The sequence below is a fragment of the Anolis carolinensis genome, chromosome 3 (assembly GCF_035594765.1).
Source record: "Anolis carolinensis isolate JA03-04 chromosome 3, rAnoCar3.1.pri, whole genome shotgun sequence".
NCBI lineage: Eukaryota > Metazoa > Chordata > Lepidosauria > Squamata > Dactyloidae > Anolis > Anolis carolinensis.
In genome coordinates, this window is record NC_085843.1 from 278,337,128 (window position 1) to 278,358,577 (window position 21,450).

General features: G+C 42.5%; 1 protein-coding gene across 2 annotated transcripts in view; it reads left to right on the plus strand.

The window, feature by feature from the left end:
* Nucleotides 1–3,902: 3,902 nt before the first annotated feature.
* The window catches only part of clcn2 (chloride voltage-gated channel 2), a 110,273-nt gene continuing 92,725 nt past the window's right edge, over nt 3,903–21,450 (plus strand). For both annotated transcript variants that reach the window (XM_062976826.1, XM_062976827.1), the window contains exon 1: nt 3,903–4,066. In XM_062976826.1, coding sequence (XP_062832896.1) covers nt 4,013–4,066 — 54 coding nt within the window. In that variant the 5' untranslated portion in view covers nt 3,903–4,012. The remainder of the gene's footprint in view (nt 4,067–21,450) is intronic.

The following is a 21,450-nucleotide window of genomic DNA, read 5'->3' on the forward strand; positions in this document are numbered from 1 at the left end:
GAAGTTGAGTTTGCCTTCCTCCGAGGCTGAGAGAGTGTGACTTGTGCAAGGTCATGCAAGGGTTTTCCATTGTTGAGCAAGGATTCAAACCCTGGTTTCCAGAGTCATAGTCTGGCAAGGGGAGTTTACGAGGTGATTTGCTTGGAACAATCTTCATTAACTCTCATCCCACCTCATAAGCCTGTTGGGAAGACAAAAGCAGAGAAAAAACTGAAGCAAATGGCCCTGAGTTCCATAATAGTGTTGTCGACCGCGCTTTAGGGGATCGGGCCCTTAAGGAGAGTCCCGATCCGGTCCTGAGAGAACGGACCTTGGCGGAGCCAATAGGAAAAGATGAGCCGCAATACAACCTGAAGCCGAAATGAAGAAGGTCCGCCAAAGTTGAAGGAAAATCCGCCAAGGAGTCTTTATTGAGCGATTCAGCTGAAAAGGACTCTAGTAGTGATCATTCAGTCTACTAGGGTACCACATAACCAAAATAAAGCCATATTTATACAAAGTTTCAGTCTGACAGCCCTTTGAATTTCCTGCCCCACTCCCCCGCCCATCTGATCGCTGGTAGGCTAGAAGGTTGAACGAGGCGGGCTTTCGTTTCCCGCCTTGCTCTGTTGGCCCAATAGGGAGCTGCTCTTTTGTCCCCACTCGAGCCAATCAGGGAGGAGAAGGCGGGAGTTATTGAAACAATGAAGTGACTGAGCAGGAAAGATCGGATTAATTCCTGCCCGGCCAATTTCTAAAGGGATTAATGACAGCTATCAAGGGTTCCTGTCACGTATACAGATTTCAATAGGAAGAAAATGAAAGCATGGCATTAAATAACTAAGACTGCATCTCTACTGTAGAATGAATGCAGTTCAACACCATTTTAACTGCCATGGCTCAGTATTATGGAATCCAGGGAGTTGTGGTTTGGAAAGGCACCAGCACGCTGTGGCAGAGAAAGCTGAAGTTTTGCAAAACTACAACTCCCATACTTCCATAGAATTGAGCCAAACGTAGTCCAACTGCATTCATTTGACAGTGTAGATGCATCCTAAGCCTCAATCACTGCAATTTTAAGTAATATTTATAGCCATTGTATAAAATAGGTTTGCTTAAACAAAACAAAATCAGGGTTCTAATTCCAAATATTGCATCATTTTCAAAGTGCAAGCAATGTGTTGAGAAAGCTTATAGAAAACATTATTTCCTCACACTTAACACTAACCAAAAAAACTGTTTAGTGGCAAAAAATCACATTGCCTCCCATCAAGAAATATCCCAGAATACAGAACTGTAGACTTATATATGAATGGAAGAGGTCTTTACCAAGGGTGTAGAATGAATGCAGTTGAACACCACTTTAAGTGCAATGAGTCAACTCTGGCCCTCCTTCCGGGTGTTTCCTACCGGTTTATTTATTTATTTGTTTATTTGTGGTATTTATTTACTGTCCTTCTCGACCCCGAAGAGGACTCAGGGCGGTTCACAGTGTTGGCAACAACTCAATGCCCTCAATAAAAAACAGCATACAACATCAAAGTTGACCCTCCCCTAATAAAAAATTAAACATTGTTAAACACATCACATAAAATAACATGATATATCGCACAAAGTTGAAGTCCAAAACACCTGGAGGGAGGGCCAAAGTTGGCCCATGCCTGGTGTCAAACCTGTAGCCAAGGGGGCGGATTAGGGGTTCAAACCACCCACTAAATTTTTCAGGTAAAAAAAACAAACAAACCTGGTTTACTCATAAATTTTTACTGGCTAAGCAAATCCGCATGCCAAGTCTATGAGAAGTAAAAATTAGAGTCCCTCCAGAACTGCAATCACATTTTTTGATTATTCACACTATTATTACCTACCTTTCTACCAACTTACATTGCAATAGCTACAATAGCTGACATAGTGGAAGCGACCAAGTTGGCCTACTGAGCCAACAATGTGATGTGGCTGCTAAAAAAGCCAACGGGATTCTGGCCTGCATAAATAGGGGGTATAGCATTTAGATCCAGAGAAGTCATGCTACTCCTCTATTCTGCCTTGGTCAGACCACACCTGGAATACTGTGTCCAATTCTGGGCACCACAGTTGAAGGGAGATGTTGACAAGCTGGAAAGCGTCCAGAGGAGGGCGACTAAAATGATCAAAGGTCTGGAGAACAAGCCCTATGAGGAGCGGCTTAAAGAGCTGGGCATGTTTAGCCTGCAGAAGAGAAGGCTGAGAGGAGACATAATAGCCATGTACAAATATGTGAGGGGAAGTCATAGGGAGGAGGGAGCAAGCTTGTTTTCTGCTGCCCTGCAGACTAGGACATAGAACAATGGCTTCGAACTACAGGAAAGGAGATTCCACCTGAACATCAGGAAGAACTTCCTCACTGTGAGAGCTGTTCAGCAGTGGAACTCTCTGCTCTGGAGTGTGGTGGAGGCTCCTTCTTTGGAGGCTTTTAAGCAGAGGCTGGATGGCCATCTGTCTGGGGTGCTTTGAATGTGATTTCCTGTTTCTTGGCAGGGGGTTGGCCTGGATGGCCCATGAGTTTTCTTCCAACTCTACTATTCTATGATTCTAAGTTCCAATGAATCATTTGGGCCACATAGTTGTGCCTCTGTTTGTAGTCTGTCTGTGCAATTTTCTTACAGCAGTTGAGGATATGATCAATGGTTTCGTCGGCTTCCTTGCACAGTCTGCATTTTGGGTCATCAGCTGATTTTTCGATCTTGGCCTGAATTGCCTTTGTTCTGATGGCTTGCTCCTGGGCTGCAAGGATCAGGCCTTCTGTTTCCTTCTTCAGGGTCCCATTTGTGAGCCATAGCCAGGTCTTCTTCTTATCAGCTTTTCCTTCAATTTTGTCAAGGAACTTTCCATGCAATGTTTTGTTGTGCCAGCTGTCAGCTCTAGTTTGTAGTGCAGTTTTCTTGTACTGGTTTTTTTTGTCTGCTGTGCTTTGAGGAGTTTCTGATTTTTGACTTGGAGCAGTTAAGCCCCCCCCCCCCCCCACCACCACCACCACCATGACAAGGTGGCACCTGTGGGGGGGGGGAAGGGAGTTATTATTATTATTATTATTATTATTATTATTATTATTATTATTATTAATTATTAGAGGGATCAAAGGTTCAGGACCTATTACCTGTGAAGATCCTTTGCACAATGATAAAGGAAATAAGAACTACTTGTGAAAAAGATCATCAGCTGATTTTTTTGATCTTGGCCTTAATTGCCTTTGTCCTGATGGCTTGCTCCTGGGCTGCAAGTGAGATCGAAGGTGACTGATGATTTAAGGAATTCATAGTTTTGACAAGGACATCAGGTCTAAATTGCTCGACAACACAAGGATCAGGCCTTCTGTCTCCTTCTTCAGGGTCCCATTCGTGAGCCAGAGCCAGGTCTTCTCCTTGTCAGCTTTTCCTTCAATTTTGTCAAGGAACTTTCCATGCAATGTTTTGTTGTGCCAGCTGTCAGCTCTAGTTTGTAGTGCGGTTTTCTTGTACTGTTTTTTTTTTTTTGGTCTGCTGTGCTTTGAGGAGTTTCTGATTTTTGACTTGGAGCAGTTAAGCCCCACCACCACAACAAGGTGGCACCTGCGAGGGGGGAGTTGTTGTTGTTGTTGTTGTTATTAGAGGGATCAAAGGTTCAGGACCTATTACCTGTGAAGAACCTTTGCACAATGGTGGTCATCAAGGGCCTTGTTGAGACCTCCTGACAGATCAGGAGACACTGGCCTCAACAGACATCTCGGGAGGGGAAAGTTTCAACCCTTCCCGGATTTTCTTTCTGGCCAGAAGAGACAGCGTGGGCAGAGCGGGAAAGAGGCGGCTTGTGTAGACCGGGGAGACAACCTGGGCCTTTTTGTTCCTTGGAGGCGGAGCGGCGGGCGGGACTCCCCGCCTCCGGACCTTCCTCGGCCGTCCCGCCCCGTCCCGGGGCGTGGAGAAGGAGAAAGAGGAGGCGGAGAGGAGAGGGACCGGGCCGGGGCCAGGGAAGGAAAGGAAAGAAGGAAGGCAGAGCGGCCGGAGAAGGGGCCGGGATGGCGGCCGACGGGGGCCTGGAGCAGCGGGCGCTGCAGTACGAGCAGACCTTGGTGAGTCCAGTGGCAGAGTCTGCGGCGGGGCTGGGTGCGGGAGGAGGCGCCCCGAGCATGTGCAGAGCGCCCTCCCTCCCTTCTTGACCCTCTTAGACCTTTCCCTTTGCTTGGCTTGGATGGAGGCAAATGAAGTACCGATTCACCTACAGCAGGCATTTGCAAACTTGGGCCCTCCAGGTGTTTTGGACTCCAACTCCCACCATTCCTAACAGCCGGTAGGCTGTTAGGAATGGTGGGAGTTGGAGTCCAAAACACCTGGAGGGCCCAAGTTTGCCCACACCTGGAAGTTGTCGTTTTCCAAAGGTCTTCTCTTGCAAAGCCTCACCAAATTGTACATCTCAGGATCCCATAGTATTGAGCCCTGGCAGTTCAACTACACTCATTTTACAAACTCTGGGCACGTGGAGAGTGCATTTCTATAACCATCCTGTATCTGTGACCATTCTTATACCGGTTTGCACTTTTTATCTTTGTCAACTTGATATAGACACAGTTTCTACTCGCATCCCAATTTGCACTTCCAAGAATTTGCAGCACTTTATCAATCACCTCATGTTTACAATATTCATATGGTGCACCATACCCAGTCTACTTTTACAACCTCTCCGTTTTAAACCATGTTTTTATTAGTTCTTGTCATTTGTTTTTAGTGGCTAATGTTTAAATTTTTATTTATTTACTACACCCCAGAGGGGACTCAGAGTGGCTTACAAATCAAATGTACATACAATATATTATTAGCATAGCACAATATAAGCATTAAATTACTATATTGTACTATATCATTAAATGGTAATATTATTAGTAATATTTCATTTTAATACATAATATATAATTAATATTATTATATTATAATATTATTAGTATAATATTGTATTACATTATAATATTATTAACAATATTATAAGTATATACAATATTTTATATAATATAATTATGCATGTCTCTTATCTATTTTTGTGTTTTATATTGCTATTGTTTTTATTCGGGCTTGGCCCCATATAAGCCGCCTTGAGTCCCCTTTGGGGAGATAGAGGCGGGGTATAAAAATAAAGTTGTTATTGTTATTATTATTATTATTATTATTATTATTATTATTATTATTATTATTATTTCTTAGGTTGTATGTAGAATGTAGTTTGCTGCCACTTTCACAGCTGTGGAAGTTGTCATTGTGGAGTATTTTTGGGATTCATTGCATTAACTATTTGGGTTGCTGTGAGTTTTCCAGGCTGTCTGGCCATATTCCAGAAGCATTCTCTCCTGACATTTCACCCACATCTATGGCAGGCATCCTCAGAGGATGTGAGGTCTGTTGGAAACTGGGCAAGTAGGGTTTATATATCTGTGACAGATATATATTCCAGACAGGAAACAATCAGGGCCATCTAACACCTCCCAACAAAAGATTCCCCCAGGCGGAAAACAGCCAGGCTTTGAAGCTGCAAGGCTATTCAGTTCTAATCAAGGTGGCCAATTGCAACATTCACACTTGCCTCAAGCTGACAAGAGTTCTTTCTCCCACCCTGGACATTATTCCACAGATATATAAACCCCACTTTCCTTGTTTCCAACCGATCTCACAACCTCTGAGGACGCCTGCCATAGATGTGGGCGAAATGTCAGAAGAGAATGCTTCTGGAATATGGCCATAAAGCTCGGGAAACTAATAGCAACCCGAAGAGTTAATGCAATGAATCCCAAAATACTCCACAATCCAAAAATGTCCACATAGGTCACTGGACACAAACTTTGTTTTCTGCACATAATTATTAAAAAATATTGTGTACAACATTACTTTCAGGCTGTGCATGTCAGGCATATATGGAACACAAATGACTGTTGTGTTTAGACATGGGTCTTGTTTTCAAGATATATGCAAATATTCCAAAATACAGAACCTATCTCAAGCATTTCTGATAAAGGATACCCAGTCTGTACTACATTTTGAGACAATACAAGATTAAATGCAGCACTGGCTCTAATGCGGCCAACTAACACTGCTAGCCCTTCTACGAGGAAGAAAAAAGTTACTTTCCTCTGAACAGGTCAGCAGTCTCTTATCTCTGTAGTGTTGCCCATTCTTTACTGGGAGTAAAGCTCTGTCTTTTATTCCCACATCTCCTGAGATTAAAACAACTAAGATCTGAGCACAGTCTTAAAGGGCAATGCTAAGCCATTAAGTAAAGTTCCTGGTTGGAAGTTTTTTAGCTGGCATCTCTCTCTGCGCTTGCTATTTGGAGGAACCTGGGAGCTTTTGCATGCAAAGCGGGTGGCGGTAGATGGACTTCACCCAAGTTGCCTGTTCCTGAGCACTTCAGCTGGGTTTTGCAGTCATATAACCTGCCAGTCATTGCTGGACTCCAAAACACTCTGCTCCCCAAAGGAATGGCCTGGGCCGTATCCTCACACTGAAATTATTTCAGCCTGATCCCACTTTAGCTTCCATGGATTTCACATTTTGCAAGGAGTAGTCAGAATTCTCCTCCAGAAAGCAATAAGGAAGGATTCTATAGGAGAGAGCCATGGAAGTTAAAATGGCATTAAAGTACTTTAATTGCATAGCATGGGTACACAAAGTTGGGAAGGGATACATGGCATCCTCCCAGTGTATGGGTACAACTATTTTGGATAAAGCATGTGAGTTGATGGGCGTTAATCAGAGCCTGCTTCGAACATGCATAGTGAGCATTGGAGAAGGCAGCTTTAGAGGCTGGTGAATGGACCTGCTAACTTGGGATTTGCATTAGAAATGAATAAAAGGTAAAGATTACTACTTTAAAAGGCCTCAGCAGCTTAGAACCCAGGAATCCCTGGTGATGCAATGGGTTAGACCCTTGTGCTGGCAAGACTGCTGACCAAAAGGTTGGTGGTTCGAATCCAGAAAGTGGGGGTGAGCTCCCATCTGTCAGCTCTAGCTTGAGAGAAGCCTCTCACAAGATGGTAAAACATCAGGCATTCCCTGGACAACATCCTTGCAGATGGCCAATTCTCTCACACAAGTTGCTCCAGATATGAATAAACAAGCTTAGGACCCAAATATCTGCAGGAGAATCACTCCCCATAACAGCCTTCCTGGGACTTGAGACCATTGAGAGACTCTTCTCCAATAACTTTGCTGATGTTGTTATTGATTACTCAATATTGCTGCCTTCTTTAGACATGTCAGTGCATCCAATTGCTGACCCAGTTTGGTTACAGAGTGCATGTAATTCCCATGTTGAAACAGCTTCACTTATCAATTTCAACACAAAATGCTCCTGATTATGACCTTTAAAACCCTCTCCAGCTTGGGCCCAGACTGTCTGAAATCTAGTGCCAACTCAAAACTTTTTTTTTTTTTTGTTCTCCAAAGTATTTTAATCAGCTGATTTACTCGGATTTATTGATTATGTAGCCTTTCATTTGTTGTAAGATTTGTCTTTCAGTTTTAATGGTTTTGATTATATTTTACCCATTCTGGTTTATATTGGAAATAACAGGTCAAGAGTTTTAACATGTTCTAATGTTTGGTTAGGAGATGGCATCAATGAAGAATGAAGTTGCTGCTCTAAGGCCCCTTCCCCACAGCTGAATAAAATCCCACATTATCTGCTTTGAACTGGAATATATGACAGTATGGACTCGGGAAACCCAGTTCAAAGCAGATATTGTGGGACTTTCTGTCTTGATATTCTGGGATATTGGGCTGTGTGGAAAGGCCTTAAGAAAGTAGAAGTTTTGATACTATTAGTCAGTCCTCTACATTCATTGAGGTTGTAGACACAGGGCCCACACAAAAGTAAAAAAAGTTTAAAGAAAATTTTAAAATATTGAGTTTTTGTAAAATCTTAAATAACACTTCTAGGTTTTCCAGTGGTCAACTCCTCCTATACTTCTTATGTAGACATGCATGAGATTTGCTATTCAGGTAGCAGAGCTATAATTGCAAGTTGTTGCAGTTGAAGCAATGTAAAGAATTGCATACTATTTTGAGGAGTACATCCCTTCTAGAGTTCAGCTCTTAAATATGAAATAAAAGGTTGTTAAAATGGGCAAAGAAAACAGATTGTACAGAACATCAGCATTTGAATGAAGTATATATCTAAATTCCCAGGAAACAGTTCTGAATAAGTCTGTGCAAAGTGTGCTGTGCAAGCTTCTTATTTCAAAAAAGAATTACTTTTTTTAAATCTTGGTCTAATCCAAGGCCCATAATTGGTGTGTCCCCTTAATTAACCAATTATGAAAGCTCAAGAAGACTTAAACATCTTGTACAGCCAGCCACAATTCCCAGGATTCCATAGCGTTGAGTCATAGCAATTAAAGTGGTTCAAACTGCATTAATTCAGCAGTGTAAATGCAGCTTGAATCTTTGCAGTCAGGTTTTTGACTGAATCATTTAGCTTAGAAATGTTGCTTGGGTTTTTTTTATTGTGTCAAAAGTGACTTGAGAACATACTGCAAGTTGCTTCTGGTGTGAGAGAATTGCCCGTCTACAGAGACGTTGCCCAGGGGATGTCCAGATGTGTTACCATCCTGCTGGGAGGCTCATGTCCCCACAAGCTAGAGCTGACAAACAGGAGCTCACCCCTTCTTGAGGATTCGAACCACCAACCTTCAGGTCAGCAGTTCAGCCGGCACAAGGGTTTAACCCATTGCATCACCACAGCTCCCTTGGAGATGCTGGTGGGAGATTTCAATTTTCAGCATGATTGCCAAGCTCTGCTTTGATTGACAGAAACTGGCTGAAACCTCAGGGGGAGAGACTTTTTATTTTCTGGACTGTCTATCAGATACACTGTATCTGGCCAGTTTCAGTGCTTGGAAATGATTAAGAATTAATTTGTTGTCCCAAATTCATTAAAATACAGTACTCTGACATGGTCCCCTTTCTGGAGGCTTTGGCAGAAATGCCATCATCTTCCACCCAAACCAGGCTATTGTAGTTTGGACACATTACTTGGAAGCATGTAACTTAGTCCAAACTAGAATAGACCGATTGGATCCATTATTGATTAATAGCTCTTATTGACTAAGGGCCATACCAGGACAAGATAATTCATCGAGAAAGACAATCATGCTTGGTAAAGTGAGAAGCAGCAGGAAAAGAAGAAGACCACATCCCAGATGGATTGGCTTTGCTTCCAAGACCTGAGCAGTGTTTTTGGGAAGTCTCTCATACATAGGCTGTCCATATGTCAAGTCAAAGCCAACATGATGGCAAATAAGACAAGCTTATCTATTAAGGTTCCTCTGTGTCTGTGGTTCCCAGTCCAAAACACCTGGAAGACCAAAGTTTGTGAATAACGAAATAAGTCTGTTACAGGAAGGGAGTATAACCTTAACATAGGGCCCATCTACACCAGGCATGGGCAAACTTGGGCCCTCCAGGTGTTTTGGACTACAACTCTCACAATTCCTAACATGAAAGGCACTGCAGACTAATTCAATCATAGCAGAGCACTTGATGAACCAACCTGGACACAGCATATTATTTGAGAACACGGCAATGCTGGACCACTCTAACAACCACTGTGTCAGACTATATAGAGAAACCACTGAAATCCACAAACATGTGGACGATTTCAACAGAAAAGAGGAAACCATCAAAATGAACAAAATCTGCCTACCAGTATTTTTTTAAAAACCTCTAAGATCAGGACAGTAAATAAAGAACAACACTCAAAAGGCATAGGAATTCCAGACATAAAACAATCAGGGCCAGCGAACACCTCCCAACAAAGGCTCCCCTACGCAGGAAGCAGCCAGGCTTTGAAGCTGCAAGGCCATTCAGTGCTAATCAAAGTGGCTAATTGCAATATTCACACTTGCCTCAAGCAGACAAGAGTTATTTCTCGCACCTTGGACATTATTCCACAGATATATAAACCCCATTTGCCTAGTTTCCAACAGACCTCTCAACCTTTGAGAATGCTTGCCATAGATGTGGGTGAAACGTCAGGAGAGAATGCTTCTGGAACATGGCCATACAGCCCGGAAAACTCACAGCAACCCAGTGATTCCAGCCATGAAAGCCTTTGACAGCACATACAACTCCCATGTTTCCGCAGAACTGAGCCAAGGCAGTTAAACTTCATCAATTCTGCAGTGTAGATGCAACCTACCTATGTGTTTCTTCTTGGATGTACTAATTTTAATTTTAATTCCATTACGGGGAACACCTGAAAGGATAGTGTTATCCTACAGTTCTTCTATGTCACTTTGTGCTGTTCCATCTGACTCTTTCTCTCTATTAGAAGACCTAATGTAATCCCTGGTATCTTCTCCTTAATTTTGTTCCTGCTTCTTTCTTCTCACGGACATCCTAAATTTGTTCCCCACACGTGTATGATGTGCTGTTTATTTCCATCACTCCTCAACCCTTTCCCACATAATTCCATGTTAACATGATGCAAACGCTTACTGCCTGGCAGTGTTCTCTCCCAAGCATGCGGCATCAAACCCTCTTTAAACAGATTTAGCTCTTTTAATTTTCCTTTGTAGTCGGCCCCTCCGGCTCCGTAATAATTTTGTAGCTGTGGGCATGTGTGATTTCCTGCTGTCACGGCTTGGTTTTCTGTTCTTGTCTGAGATTTCCTTCTCACTCCTCCATCTCAGCACTGCATTGCGACCCTCCCTTAATAAATGCCAGAGGCCTGCTTTTTGCATCTCCTGCTCTTCAATCTTGCCTGTTATCTCCAGCGCTCAAGGCCAGTTTGTACCATCAGCAAAAAACGAGAGGCAAAACTATTTGTGGATTGTACTGCTCCGCACAAGAGGCAGCAGTGGCATATAGCAATTAAAGCAGTAGATTATGGGTCATTTTTACAGGATATCATTATAGAGCTCCAGTTCCACTTCAGCTGCCATGAAGGCATCTTGTGGACTCCTGGGATTGATAGTTTGGTGAAACACTAGAGCTCTCTATCTAAGAATGCAAAAAGTTCTTCCCTAAACTGCAAATCCCAGGATTACATAGGAGGAAACCATGGTGGTTAAAGTGGAATCACAGCGCTATATCTGTCTGTGTATACTGAAACATCAGTAAGCAAAAGCATTCAAGACTGGGAATGTTATGTTTTTCAGGGTCAGTGAACCACTAGCTTCCTCCAGCACCCAAAAATAGGAAACCAAATAAGAAGCCAATATCTGGCTACTTCCTTTTTTTCAGGCACTTTTGGGTTTGCTGCCAGTAGCGGTCTTCTTCTCTTTTGGAAGTTGCCCACCTCTGATGTATGTATTACACACATACATTTCCCCCTATATTAATGCACATATATGTACAGTACATTGATATTCAATTGGGAGCCCTCAGTGGCACAGGGATTAAACCGCTGAGCTTGCTGAACTTGCTGACTGAAAGGCTGGCTGTTTGAGTCTAGGGAGCGGGGGAGTTCCTGCTGTTAGCCCCAGTTTCTGCCAACCTATAATAATTTATTTTATTTCTTTATTTACAGTATTTATATTCCGCCCTTCTCACCCCAAAGGGGACTCAGGGCAGATCACATTACACACATAAGGCAAACATTCAATGTCTTTAACATAGAACAAAGACAAGACAAACATAGGCTCCGAGCTGGCCTCGAACTCATGACCTCTTGGTCAGAGTGATTTGTTGCAGCTGGCTGCAGCTGGCTGGCTGCTCACCAGCCTGTGCCACAGCCAGGGCCCATATAATAATATGATAATAATATTTTATTTTTATATCCCGCTCCCATCTCCCCCAGTGGGACTCGGGGCAGCTCACATGGGGAACAAGCCCAATGTCACATATAATAAACAGTCATACAATAAAACCATTATAAACAATAAAACCATATAACAGCATAAAACAGGATAAAACCTAACAGTTTGAAAACATGCAAATGTGAGTAGATCAGTAGGTACCACTCCAGTATGAAGGTAGTAGTGCTCCATGCAGTCATGCTATCCACATGACCTTGGAGGTGTCTACGGACAACGCCGGCTCTTTGGCTTAGAAATGGAGATGAGCACCAACCCCCAGAGTCAGACACGACTATACTTAATGCCAGGGGAAAACCTTTACCTTACCTATATTCAATTGTATGTGTTAAGGTTACCAGAATGAAAACAGGAGGTGGTTACTGAATCTTTAATGTTTATGATGACCTCATTACCCTAAAAACACCAAATCGTGTGTGATCTTGGGTACTAAGCAGGGTCAGGCCCGGTTAGTATTTGGATGGGAGTCCATTTTGGAGTCGATGAAACTTGCATGTCTTCAGATCCCAAATTTTCTCCAAAAATATTTTAAATGATTTTTTATCTCTAAAAAAAATACCCAAATGTTTTTAAAGCATTTCATAATGCAGCATTTCCATGACTACATATTGTATACATAAAAGTATCTCCTACAAATGCCCCAGGTGACTGAAAATTGACAAAAAGTGAAAACAGAAGTGTTGTGGTATCACTTCTGGTTGTGCTGGGAGCAGATATGTTGAAAAATGTCTCTGCAGATGTCCAGCCTCAATGTAAACCTAGCAAATGTGTCCATTCTTGGGGCTAAGTGGATTTCTTTTCTCAACAACAACAACAGGCTACTTTTGTTGAAATTGGCAACCCTAGCACAATTCTGTTCATAACTCGCTGTTCCAAGGTCCTTTCTTATGTCTGTCCACTCGGTGAAATTGCAGCAGGAGACGTTTGCTTACTTGGGACTGAAACTAGGAGGAAATGTGCTTGTTTTGTAAAAAGTGCTTGTGATAGGAAATTGGACTTTTAATGGGAAATGTGGATTTTTAATCTAAAAGCATGCCCCCAAAGAGGGGTGCCAAAGTGACTTCTTGTTGATATACCCTATTGAAATGAAGGACTTCTGGACCAAGAATACCACATAGAATCATGCTGGAAGACCTAGAAAATGCCTAGAGAGAGCATGTATTTTGTTGAAAACCCTAAGTCCTACTCCATGGATATGAAAACTACCGTAGGCTATATCTAAGCTCTTTAGGACCAAGGTTTTGATAGTTAAAACAGTACCCAAAATTGTGCCCAGAAAGAAACTGGATACATGGATAATGATTGGGTTTGGTAGAAGTTTCACTGTCTTTGTGTCAAAATTGGAAAATGATACAAATGTTTTTTAAGGCCCTTCCATAAATCATTTTGGGTGCATCTACAGTGTCGAGTTGATGCAATTTGACATCATTCTAACTACCATTACTCAATGCTATGGAATCATGGGAACTGTAGTCTAATAATAATAATCAGAAACTCATTCTAACTACCATTGACATCATTCTAACTACCATTACTCAATGCTATGGAATCATGGGAACTGTAGTCTAATAATAATAATCAGAAACTCCTCAAAGCACAGCAGACAAAAAATCAGTACAAGAAAACCGCATTACAAACTAGAGCTGGCACAACACAACATTGCATGGAAAGTTCCTTGACAAAATTGAAGGAAAAGCTGATAAGGAGAAGACCTGGCTATGGCTCACGAATGGGACCCTGAAGAAGGAGACAGAAGGCCTGATCCTTGCAGCCCAGGAGCAAGCCATCAGAACAAAGGCAATTCAGGCCAAGATCGAAAAATCAGCTGATGACCCAAAATGCAGACTCTGCAAGGAAACCGATGAAACCATGGATCATATCCTCAGCTGCTGTAAGAAAATTGCACAGACAGACTACAAACAGAGGCACAACTATGTGGCTCAAATGATTCATTGGAACTTATGCCCCAAGTACCACCTCCCAGCAGTAAAGAACTGGTGGGATCACAAACCTGCAAAAGTATTGGAAAATGAATGCGCCAAGATACTGTGGGACTTCCGAATCCAGACTGACAAAGTTCTGGAACACAACACTCCAGACATCACAGTTGTGGAGAAGAAAAAGGTTTGGATCATTGATGTTGCCATTCCAGGTGACAGTCGCATTGACGAAAAACAACAGGAAAAACTCAGCCGCTATCAGGACCTCAAGATTGAACTTCAAAGACTCTGGCAGAAACCAGTGCAGGTGGTCCCGGTGGTGATCGGCACATTGGGTGCCGTGCCAAAAGATCCCAGCCGGCATTTGGAAACAATGGACATTGACAAAATCACGTTCTGCCAACTGCAAAAGGCCACCCTACTGGGATCTACACGCATCATCCGAAAATACATCACACAGTCCTAGACACTTGAGAAGTGTTCGACTTGTGATTTTGTGATATGAAATCCAGCATATCTATCTTGTTTGCTGTGTCATAAAATAATAATAATATTTTATTTATTACCTACCTCTCCTTATGACTTGAGGCAGGACACAACACATTTGTGTGTTTTAAAAGGTATTTCATCTTCTCTGCCAAAGAGTGCAGGTGCATCAGCAAACTACAACTCCCATGATTCCTATTGAACCATGTCAGTTAATGGGATGTTAAATTGCATTAATACAATAGTGTAGATCAAGCATATGCAAACTTCGGCCCTCCAGGTGTTTTGGACTTCAACTCCCAGAAATCCCAGCCAGCCACTGGCTGTTAGGAATTGTGAGAGTTGAAGTCCAAAACACCTGAAGGTCTGAAGTTTGCCCATACAAGGTTTGCTTTCAGGAGTCCAATCCAAACTGAGCTATCTTTTGTGTTTTCTGCCAAAGCAGATTCTCTATGAAGTAAGAAATGAGGAAATGGGGATGCTCTTTTAATTCATGCCCCCGGGTAGCATGTTTTGACAGTATTTGCGAAACATGTCTCTTCGTGCTTTCTTGCATTGATTCTCAGCAGGGCATCGGTCTCGCTTCTGTCTTTGAAAAGGGCCTTATCAAGGGAGACCAACAAGCCAGGCTTTGTGATGATTGTTTGGAAATGGGGCCGAGGAAGCGAAACCTCACACTCCGATCTGGTGGCTTCTCCTTGGCCTTTCTTGCAGGCACGACCCGGCTGGTTTGAACTGGGATGCTGTGAGAACTGGACCTCTTCCCAACCTTCTGATTGATTCCTTTTGAAGGAACTGGCAGGAACTTGTTGCTGGTTGGAGATTTCCTATCCTCCCCAGAGAGGCTCAATGATAGAGCATCTGCTTTCCGAGCAGGAAGACCTAGATTAAAACCGTGGCATCTCTGTTTCATGTGGAAAGGGGACTCAAAGCCAAAAACTGCAGAGAGTGGCCCAGATGCCCGGAAAATTAAACCAAGTTTAACCAGAAGTGGCTGGAAGTCTACTGGTTTGAAAAACAACCCTGATACTTTTAAGTGTCAAATGGCTCAGGGCTCCCCTTCAATGTGTTTAAAAGATTAATTGTTCTTTCTTAATAATAATAATAATAAAACTTTATTTATTTCTTGATGGCGTTCAAGTAATTTCTGACTTAGAGTGACCCAATCACAGGGTTTTCTTGGCAATATTTGTTCAGACAAGGTTTGCCATTGCCTTCTTCTGAGGCTGAGAGAGAGTGACTTGCCCAACATCCTCCAGTGGGTTTCATTCCTGAAATTCCTACAGATTTCCAGGGGTTCTTTTATAAACACAATTAGAGAACTAGGGCCCCTGGTGGCACAGTGTGTTAAAGCGCTGAGCTGCTGAACTTGCGGACCGAAAGGTGCCAGGTTCAAATCCCGGGAGCGGAATGAGCGCCCGCTGTTAGCCCCAGCTCCTGCCAACCTAGCAGTTCGAAAACATGCCAATGTGAGTAGATCAATAGGTACCGCTCCGGCGGGAAGGTAACGGCGCTCTATGCAGTCATGCCGGCCACATGACCTTGGAGGGGTCTACGGACAACGCCAGCTCTTCGGCTTAGAAATTGAGATGAGTACCAACCCCCAGAGTCGTTCACGACTGGACTTATTGTCAGGGGAAACTTTTACCTTTTTTAGAGAATTAGGATTTCTCCTGAAGTGCTGTGGCTGCCTTGTACCCATGCACTATGATTCTAGTTTGACAGCTATTGCTCTGTTTTATGGATTCCTGGGAGCTGAGCTTTAGGATTGGCTATTTAGATGTCTCAGAAAACTCTAGTACTTCACTAAACTACAAACCCCAGGATTCCATAGGATGGAACCATGGTAGTTAAAGTGGGATGAAAGTGCTACAATTGTATAATGTGAATGCCGCCCCCTGAGAATTCTAAATATCCCTCCTTAAATTGCAAAACCCATAATGTTTTAAGTATGTGCCAATATGGAGTCGGGCTTTGAGCTATGACTCTGGAGGCCAGGGTTCAAAGCCCTACTCAGCCACGGAAAGCTGCTGGGAAACCTTGGACAAGTGACACTCTCAGCCTCAGTGGAAGGCCGAGGACAAGCCCCTATGGCAGTGGTTCTCAACCTGTGGGTCCCCAGATGTTTTGGCCTTCAACAGAAATCCTAACAGCTGGTAAACTGGCTGGGATTTCTGAAAGTTGTAGGCCAAAACACCTGAGGACACACAGATTGAGAACCACTGACCTATGGGCAAGTCTTGCCAAGAAAGCCGCATGATATGTTTAATTTAGGGTTGGCATGAATTGGAAACTATTTGAAGACACACATCAATAAATAGTTTAAAGCAGTAGCTCCTGAGAATTGTGCTTCTCTGTTTTAAGCACTTGTTTTCCTTCTGTGAATTCTTTCCAGACACGATTAGTGTTCCTGAATGTTGACTCTGTCCTTTTTCCTCTCGGTACTGGTTTATTCCACCCGCGGCACACCAAGTTAGTCAGACTTGCCTTGGATCCTTCTAGTTTTGCCACTTGCTAACCTTGATCTTTTCCCCAGTGGAAGCCTTATCACTTGCAGAGAGCTATCTGCACTCCTAATCCCTGTTTATGGTGGGGTTTTATGCTCTCTCTAGTCAATACACTTGCCCAATTGCTGGCCTTGTGCAACAACATTTTCCAAGGAGCAGCAACTTCATGTCTCCCTCCTTCCCTCCCTTCTTCCTTATCATTAGAACTCCGGTGAAGGAATGCGAAGAACAATAGGACAGAGAGTTGAAAGAACAAATTCTCAACAGGGACCAAAATGTGGACTTGAGTGTTTAAAAATATATATATCCTTGCGTCGAATTTCCATTGGAAACACTAAGACTTGAATATTTGGGACTCTAGTACTTTATACTAGGAACTCCTGCCTGAATACATGTACCCCGAGGGAGGAAAAGTTACTTTTGAGGACTATCTGGATAGTTCTATCCTGACTTGGGATAGATTGCTTTGTTGGACTACGATTTCCAGATTCCTCTACTGATACAATTCTATTAGCTAGGGAGTTTTGGGAGTTGTAGTCCAAAATAATAACTTGGGCAAGATGTGAACATATGCTAGCTTTATTTTGCAAAGCTTTTTTTGGCCATTATTATGTTGTAAACTGCTTTGAGTTCCCCCCGGGATGAGAAAAGGGGTATATAAATACAGTAAATAATCATAATAAATAAAGCTACAATTCCTGTCTCTCCTCTATTTTGGAAATCAAAGAAAGAGCAGAGTTTTTTTTAAAGTATAATATTACTTCCATATCTGTAAGATCAGTGCCTATGGTTTCAAATACATGCATCTAACAAAACATGTCATTATGTTCTAGGTATTTTCTAGGTCCTCCAGGCAATTCTATGGTAGACTTCTGCCAGAATATAGTGTCCCCAAAATGATTCAAACCAAAATGCAGTGGTTTTGACTACATCAAGCAACATACATTAAAATTGGGGCAAAACAAAAGAAAATGGACCAAAAATGAAATTGGATGCAATATAGCATCATCGCTGTTCTCATTGTGTGTGTGTGTGTGTGTGTGTCAGGAATGTTTCGAGACGGAGATAAGAATGGGTGTTAAACCGAGAGCAAAGCCTGTGCGTTTCGGAGCAGATCATCCAGGTACATCCAGGGCTCTGGCTGAAATCCCTCTTTGGCCATGAACTCACTGTCATACCAGGAAGGTGCTAATGCACAATTGTTGCAAAGATTGATCAGATAAAAAGCGTGTGAATAGTACTGAACTCTGTGAACATCACCATTATCTACCTGGCTGATCCTCCTGCCAGGTAGATAATGGTGATGTTCACAGAGTTTGTGCCAACTGTTGTGTCAATAATTTCCAAATAGTGTGCCAGGAGAAGGAAATAAATGAACTCTCTTTAGAGCACCCATCCTTGCTCTGTCCTTCTTGTCACCTTTGCATCAGGTTTATTTATTTCTTCAAAGTACAGTACGATCTGACCATAAGCACAAGTCAGATACCTGCAGTTTTACCCATCTGCAGCCAACAAAATATATCCATAGGTCTTCAAGGTGATTCTATGGCAAGCTTCTACCAGAAAGGATTATAGAGCTGCAGTGTTTTTCTGACTTGTGGGTCTCCAACAGTTGTTATTAGATTACATCATTTAGAGTCCCTCATGGTTGACCATGTAGACTAGGCCTTAGGGGCGTTGAAACTATCTTGGAATCCAAAATTGGGAATTTCTACCGGATTGCTTGGCAAATTTACTTTTGCAGTCTTCTTCACATGTTACTTGTACAAAGGGGAAACCGTGCCCTGAAAGACACAGAGGGGAGTGTACTAAATATTCTCCTTGAGCTCTACAGTGCTGAGTGGTCTCACGGGATCTTCTTCATGTTGAACGTGGACATCTGTAAGAATCAAGATGTCTCTGTGCTAAGATCTTCCAGAAACATAACATGCCAAGGGTCCCAGAGGACATGGAAATCTAGACCTTGAGGTTTAGAAAGCTCCTTTTTTTTTTTTACTTCTCCAACTCCTAGAAAGCTTCAGCCAGCATGACCGTCCAAAGGACTTATTTTCCTAGATACTGGATGGTGTAAGCCCATTTCAAAAGCTTGTATGTTTCAAAAGCTTCACGTTTCCTTTCTCCCCAAAACAAAACTGGCACCATTTTCCACACTCCTACATGGAAGACCACCCAACCAGGTGATCTCACTAGAGTTTTGAAAATTTACTCGACTTCAGAATCTCAGACAGAGGATTCACATTGTACAAGAAAGTAACTTTTCAAAGCTCTAGTCCAAGTGTGTAAGTGGGTGACTTTACTCAGATATATGGATGTTGCTGTATCTTTATTGCTCCACTTGTTATTACTCATAGAAAGGACAGTCTGCTTCACATGAATAATACCAAGTAGAGCAATAGATATAATTATATACTTCCAAGAATTCTATTGAACGAGTAAGATATTTTTAATCTCCATAGTGCTTCTGTGGGTCTTTTTCATTCAGAAATGGACTGAGATGAGTAAATTATGCTATCAGTTTGAGGTTCAATAGAGATTTGAAGCAGGATTATCTTTGTGAATAACTCTGTTGTTTAGCACTGTTGTTTATTATGTATTTAAACCAAAGATGAATAATGATCAGGTGTTAGATGACTCTATTCTCCCCTTAAGCATTTTGTGAGCTATACTTCCTTCTAGAACTACTCAAGTCTGAGGAGTGATGTAGCCCGTGTTTCTGGGCATATTGTACCTTCAAGTCATTTCCAACTTATGGTGACCCTAAGATAGGATTAGTTCAGAGGAAGTTTGCCCTTGCCATCCTCTGAGGCTGAGAGAGTGTGACCTGTCCAAGATCACCCATTGCATTTCCATGACTGAACAGGAATTTGAATCCTAGTCTCCAGAATCATAGTCCAACACTCAAACCATTATACTATGCAGACTCTCCAATATCTATGCTCTCTAATATTTCACAGATGAAAACAGACAACATCAGAGTGTGGTCAAATTGGCAAAAGGTAGGTAGAAAGTCACAAGCTAGGACAGGCATGGGCAAACTTCGGCCCTTCTGGTGTTTTGGACTTCAACTCCCATAATTCCTAACAGCCGATAGGCTGTTAGGAATTGTGGGAGTTGAAGTCCAAAACACCAGGAGGGCCAAAGTTTGCCCATGCTTGAGCTAGGAGATGCTGCGGTAGTTTGCTTTTGACTTTCTCTACTGGGAAGTGTAAGATTTTACCCTTCCCCTCCTTCTGCTGAGTGAATGGAGTGCAAGTTACTCATACACTTTGAACCCAGTTTGCATCTCTTGAAGCAAGCTCTGAGCAAAGTAGGAAAGTGGGAGAAGAGAGAAAACTGGGACTTTTTAAAAGCATGAAAAAGTAGGAAGGCGAAGGATTAATCTTAACTGTCCTTGCCAAAGTGGAACAGATTGAGGTATGATTTCACTACCTTTTGTGCTTTCTCCTAGAAGCTGTCCTAGGCCCCAGAGAGGCATATTTCCAATAGCAAGTGATTAGGGGCCCGGTTGCAAATTTCTATATTTCCTGTTGTTGGAAAAAAAGTCCTTTCCTGGGAATTGGGGCAACTTAACGCCTTTGGGAGAAAATAATTTCAAAAAATGTGGGACTGGGGTAGATAGAACTGGCCCTAGAAGGTTGCATTCAGATTGCATTTTTTCTACCTGCGACCAAAATTCATGGATCATGACCAGGAGAGCCGCAGTAAAACAGTTGCTTGCATTAAAAGAAAAGGAGAAAGCAGTGTGTGGCACCTTTAAGACAACCGCCTGAAAAAAAAGGAAAGGAAAGCATAAGCCCAGTGTTTATTCCTCGAAAAAAATATGTCAGAGGCCTTTGCAGAAATCTTTGCCTGGAGCAACCTCCAAATAAATGACCCACAAAAGTGGTAGCACACCAAAGCACAACTTTACATCAAAATATCCAAAAATAAGCTTAAGGCTCGGCAGAGGCAAGATGTCAGTTATTTAAAGATCCCTCAAGGCCATCATTTGCATATCATTTCAATGTATCTGGCCTATGCTGAGCCACAGTTGGTGGGCAGTGTTGCCTTTGCTGCTGTTTAACCTTAACTTGTAGTGTGTCCTTGAGGCTGGATGTCTTTTTAAGCTGTATTTTCCTGGTCTGAAATTATTAAGATTTAAACTCAGGTCTAGTTTAAGGTCTCTTTCGCACTGCCCATTTTATTGTTATTTCCCATCAAGCGGGCATCAATTTATAACAGCTCTGTGATTGAGAGACCTCCATGAGTTTCAGTTATCCATAGCTCTGGTCAAGTCTTCAGGAAAGGAGATTCCATCTGAACATTAGGAAGAACTTCCTCACTGTGAGAGCTGTTCAGCAGTGGAACTCTCTGCCCTGGAGTGTGGTGGAAGCTCCTTCTTTGGAGGCTTTTAAACAGAGGCTGGATGGCCATCTGTCGGGATGCTTTGAATGTGATTTTCCTGCTTCTTGGCAGAATGGGGTTGGACTGGATGGCCCACAAGGTCTCTTCCAACTCTAGGATTCTATGACTTGCCAAGTGGGTTTCCATGGCTGAACATGGATTCAAACTTTGATCTCCAGAGTCACATTCCAGCATTCAAACCACTATGCTTCCACTCTGGGCTCTGTTTATCTTGATAGGATTGATTCACCTGTAATGTCTCTCTCTTATTCTACTGCCTCCCACTTTTCCTAGCATTATAATCTCTTCAAATAAGGCACACCATCTCACGAAACGCCCA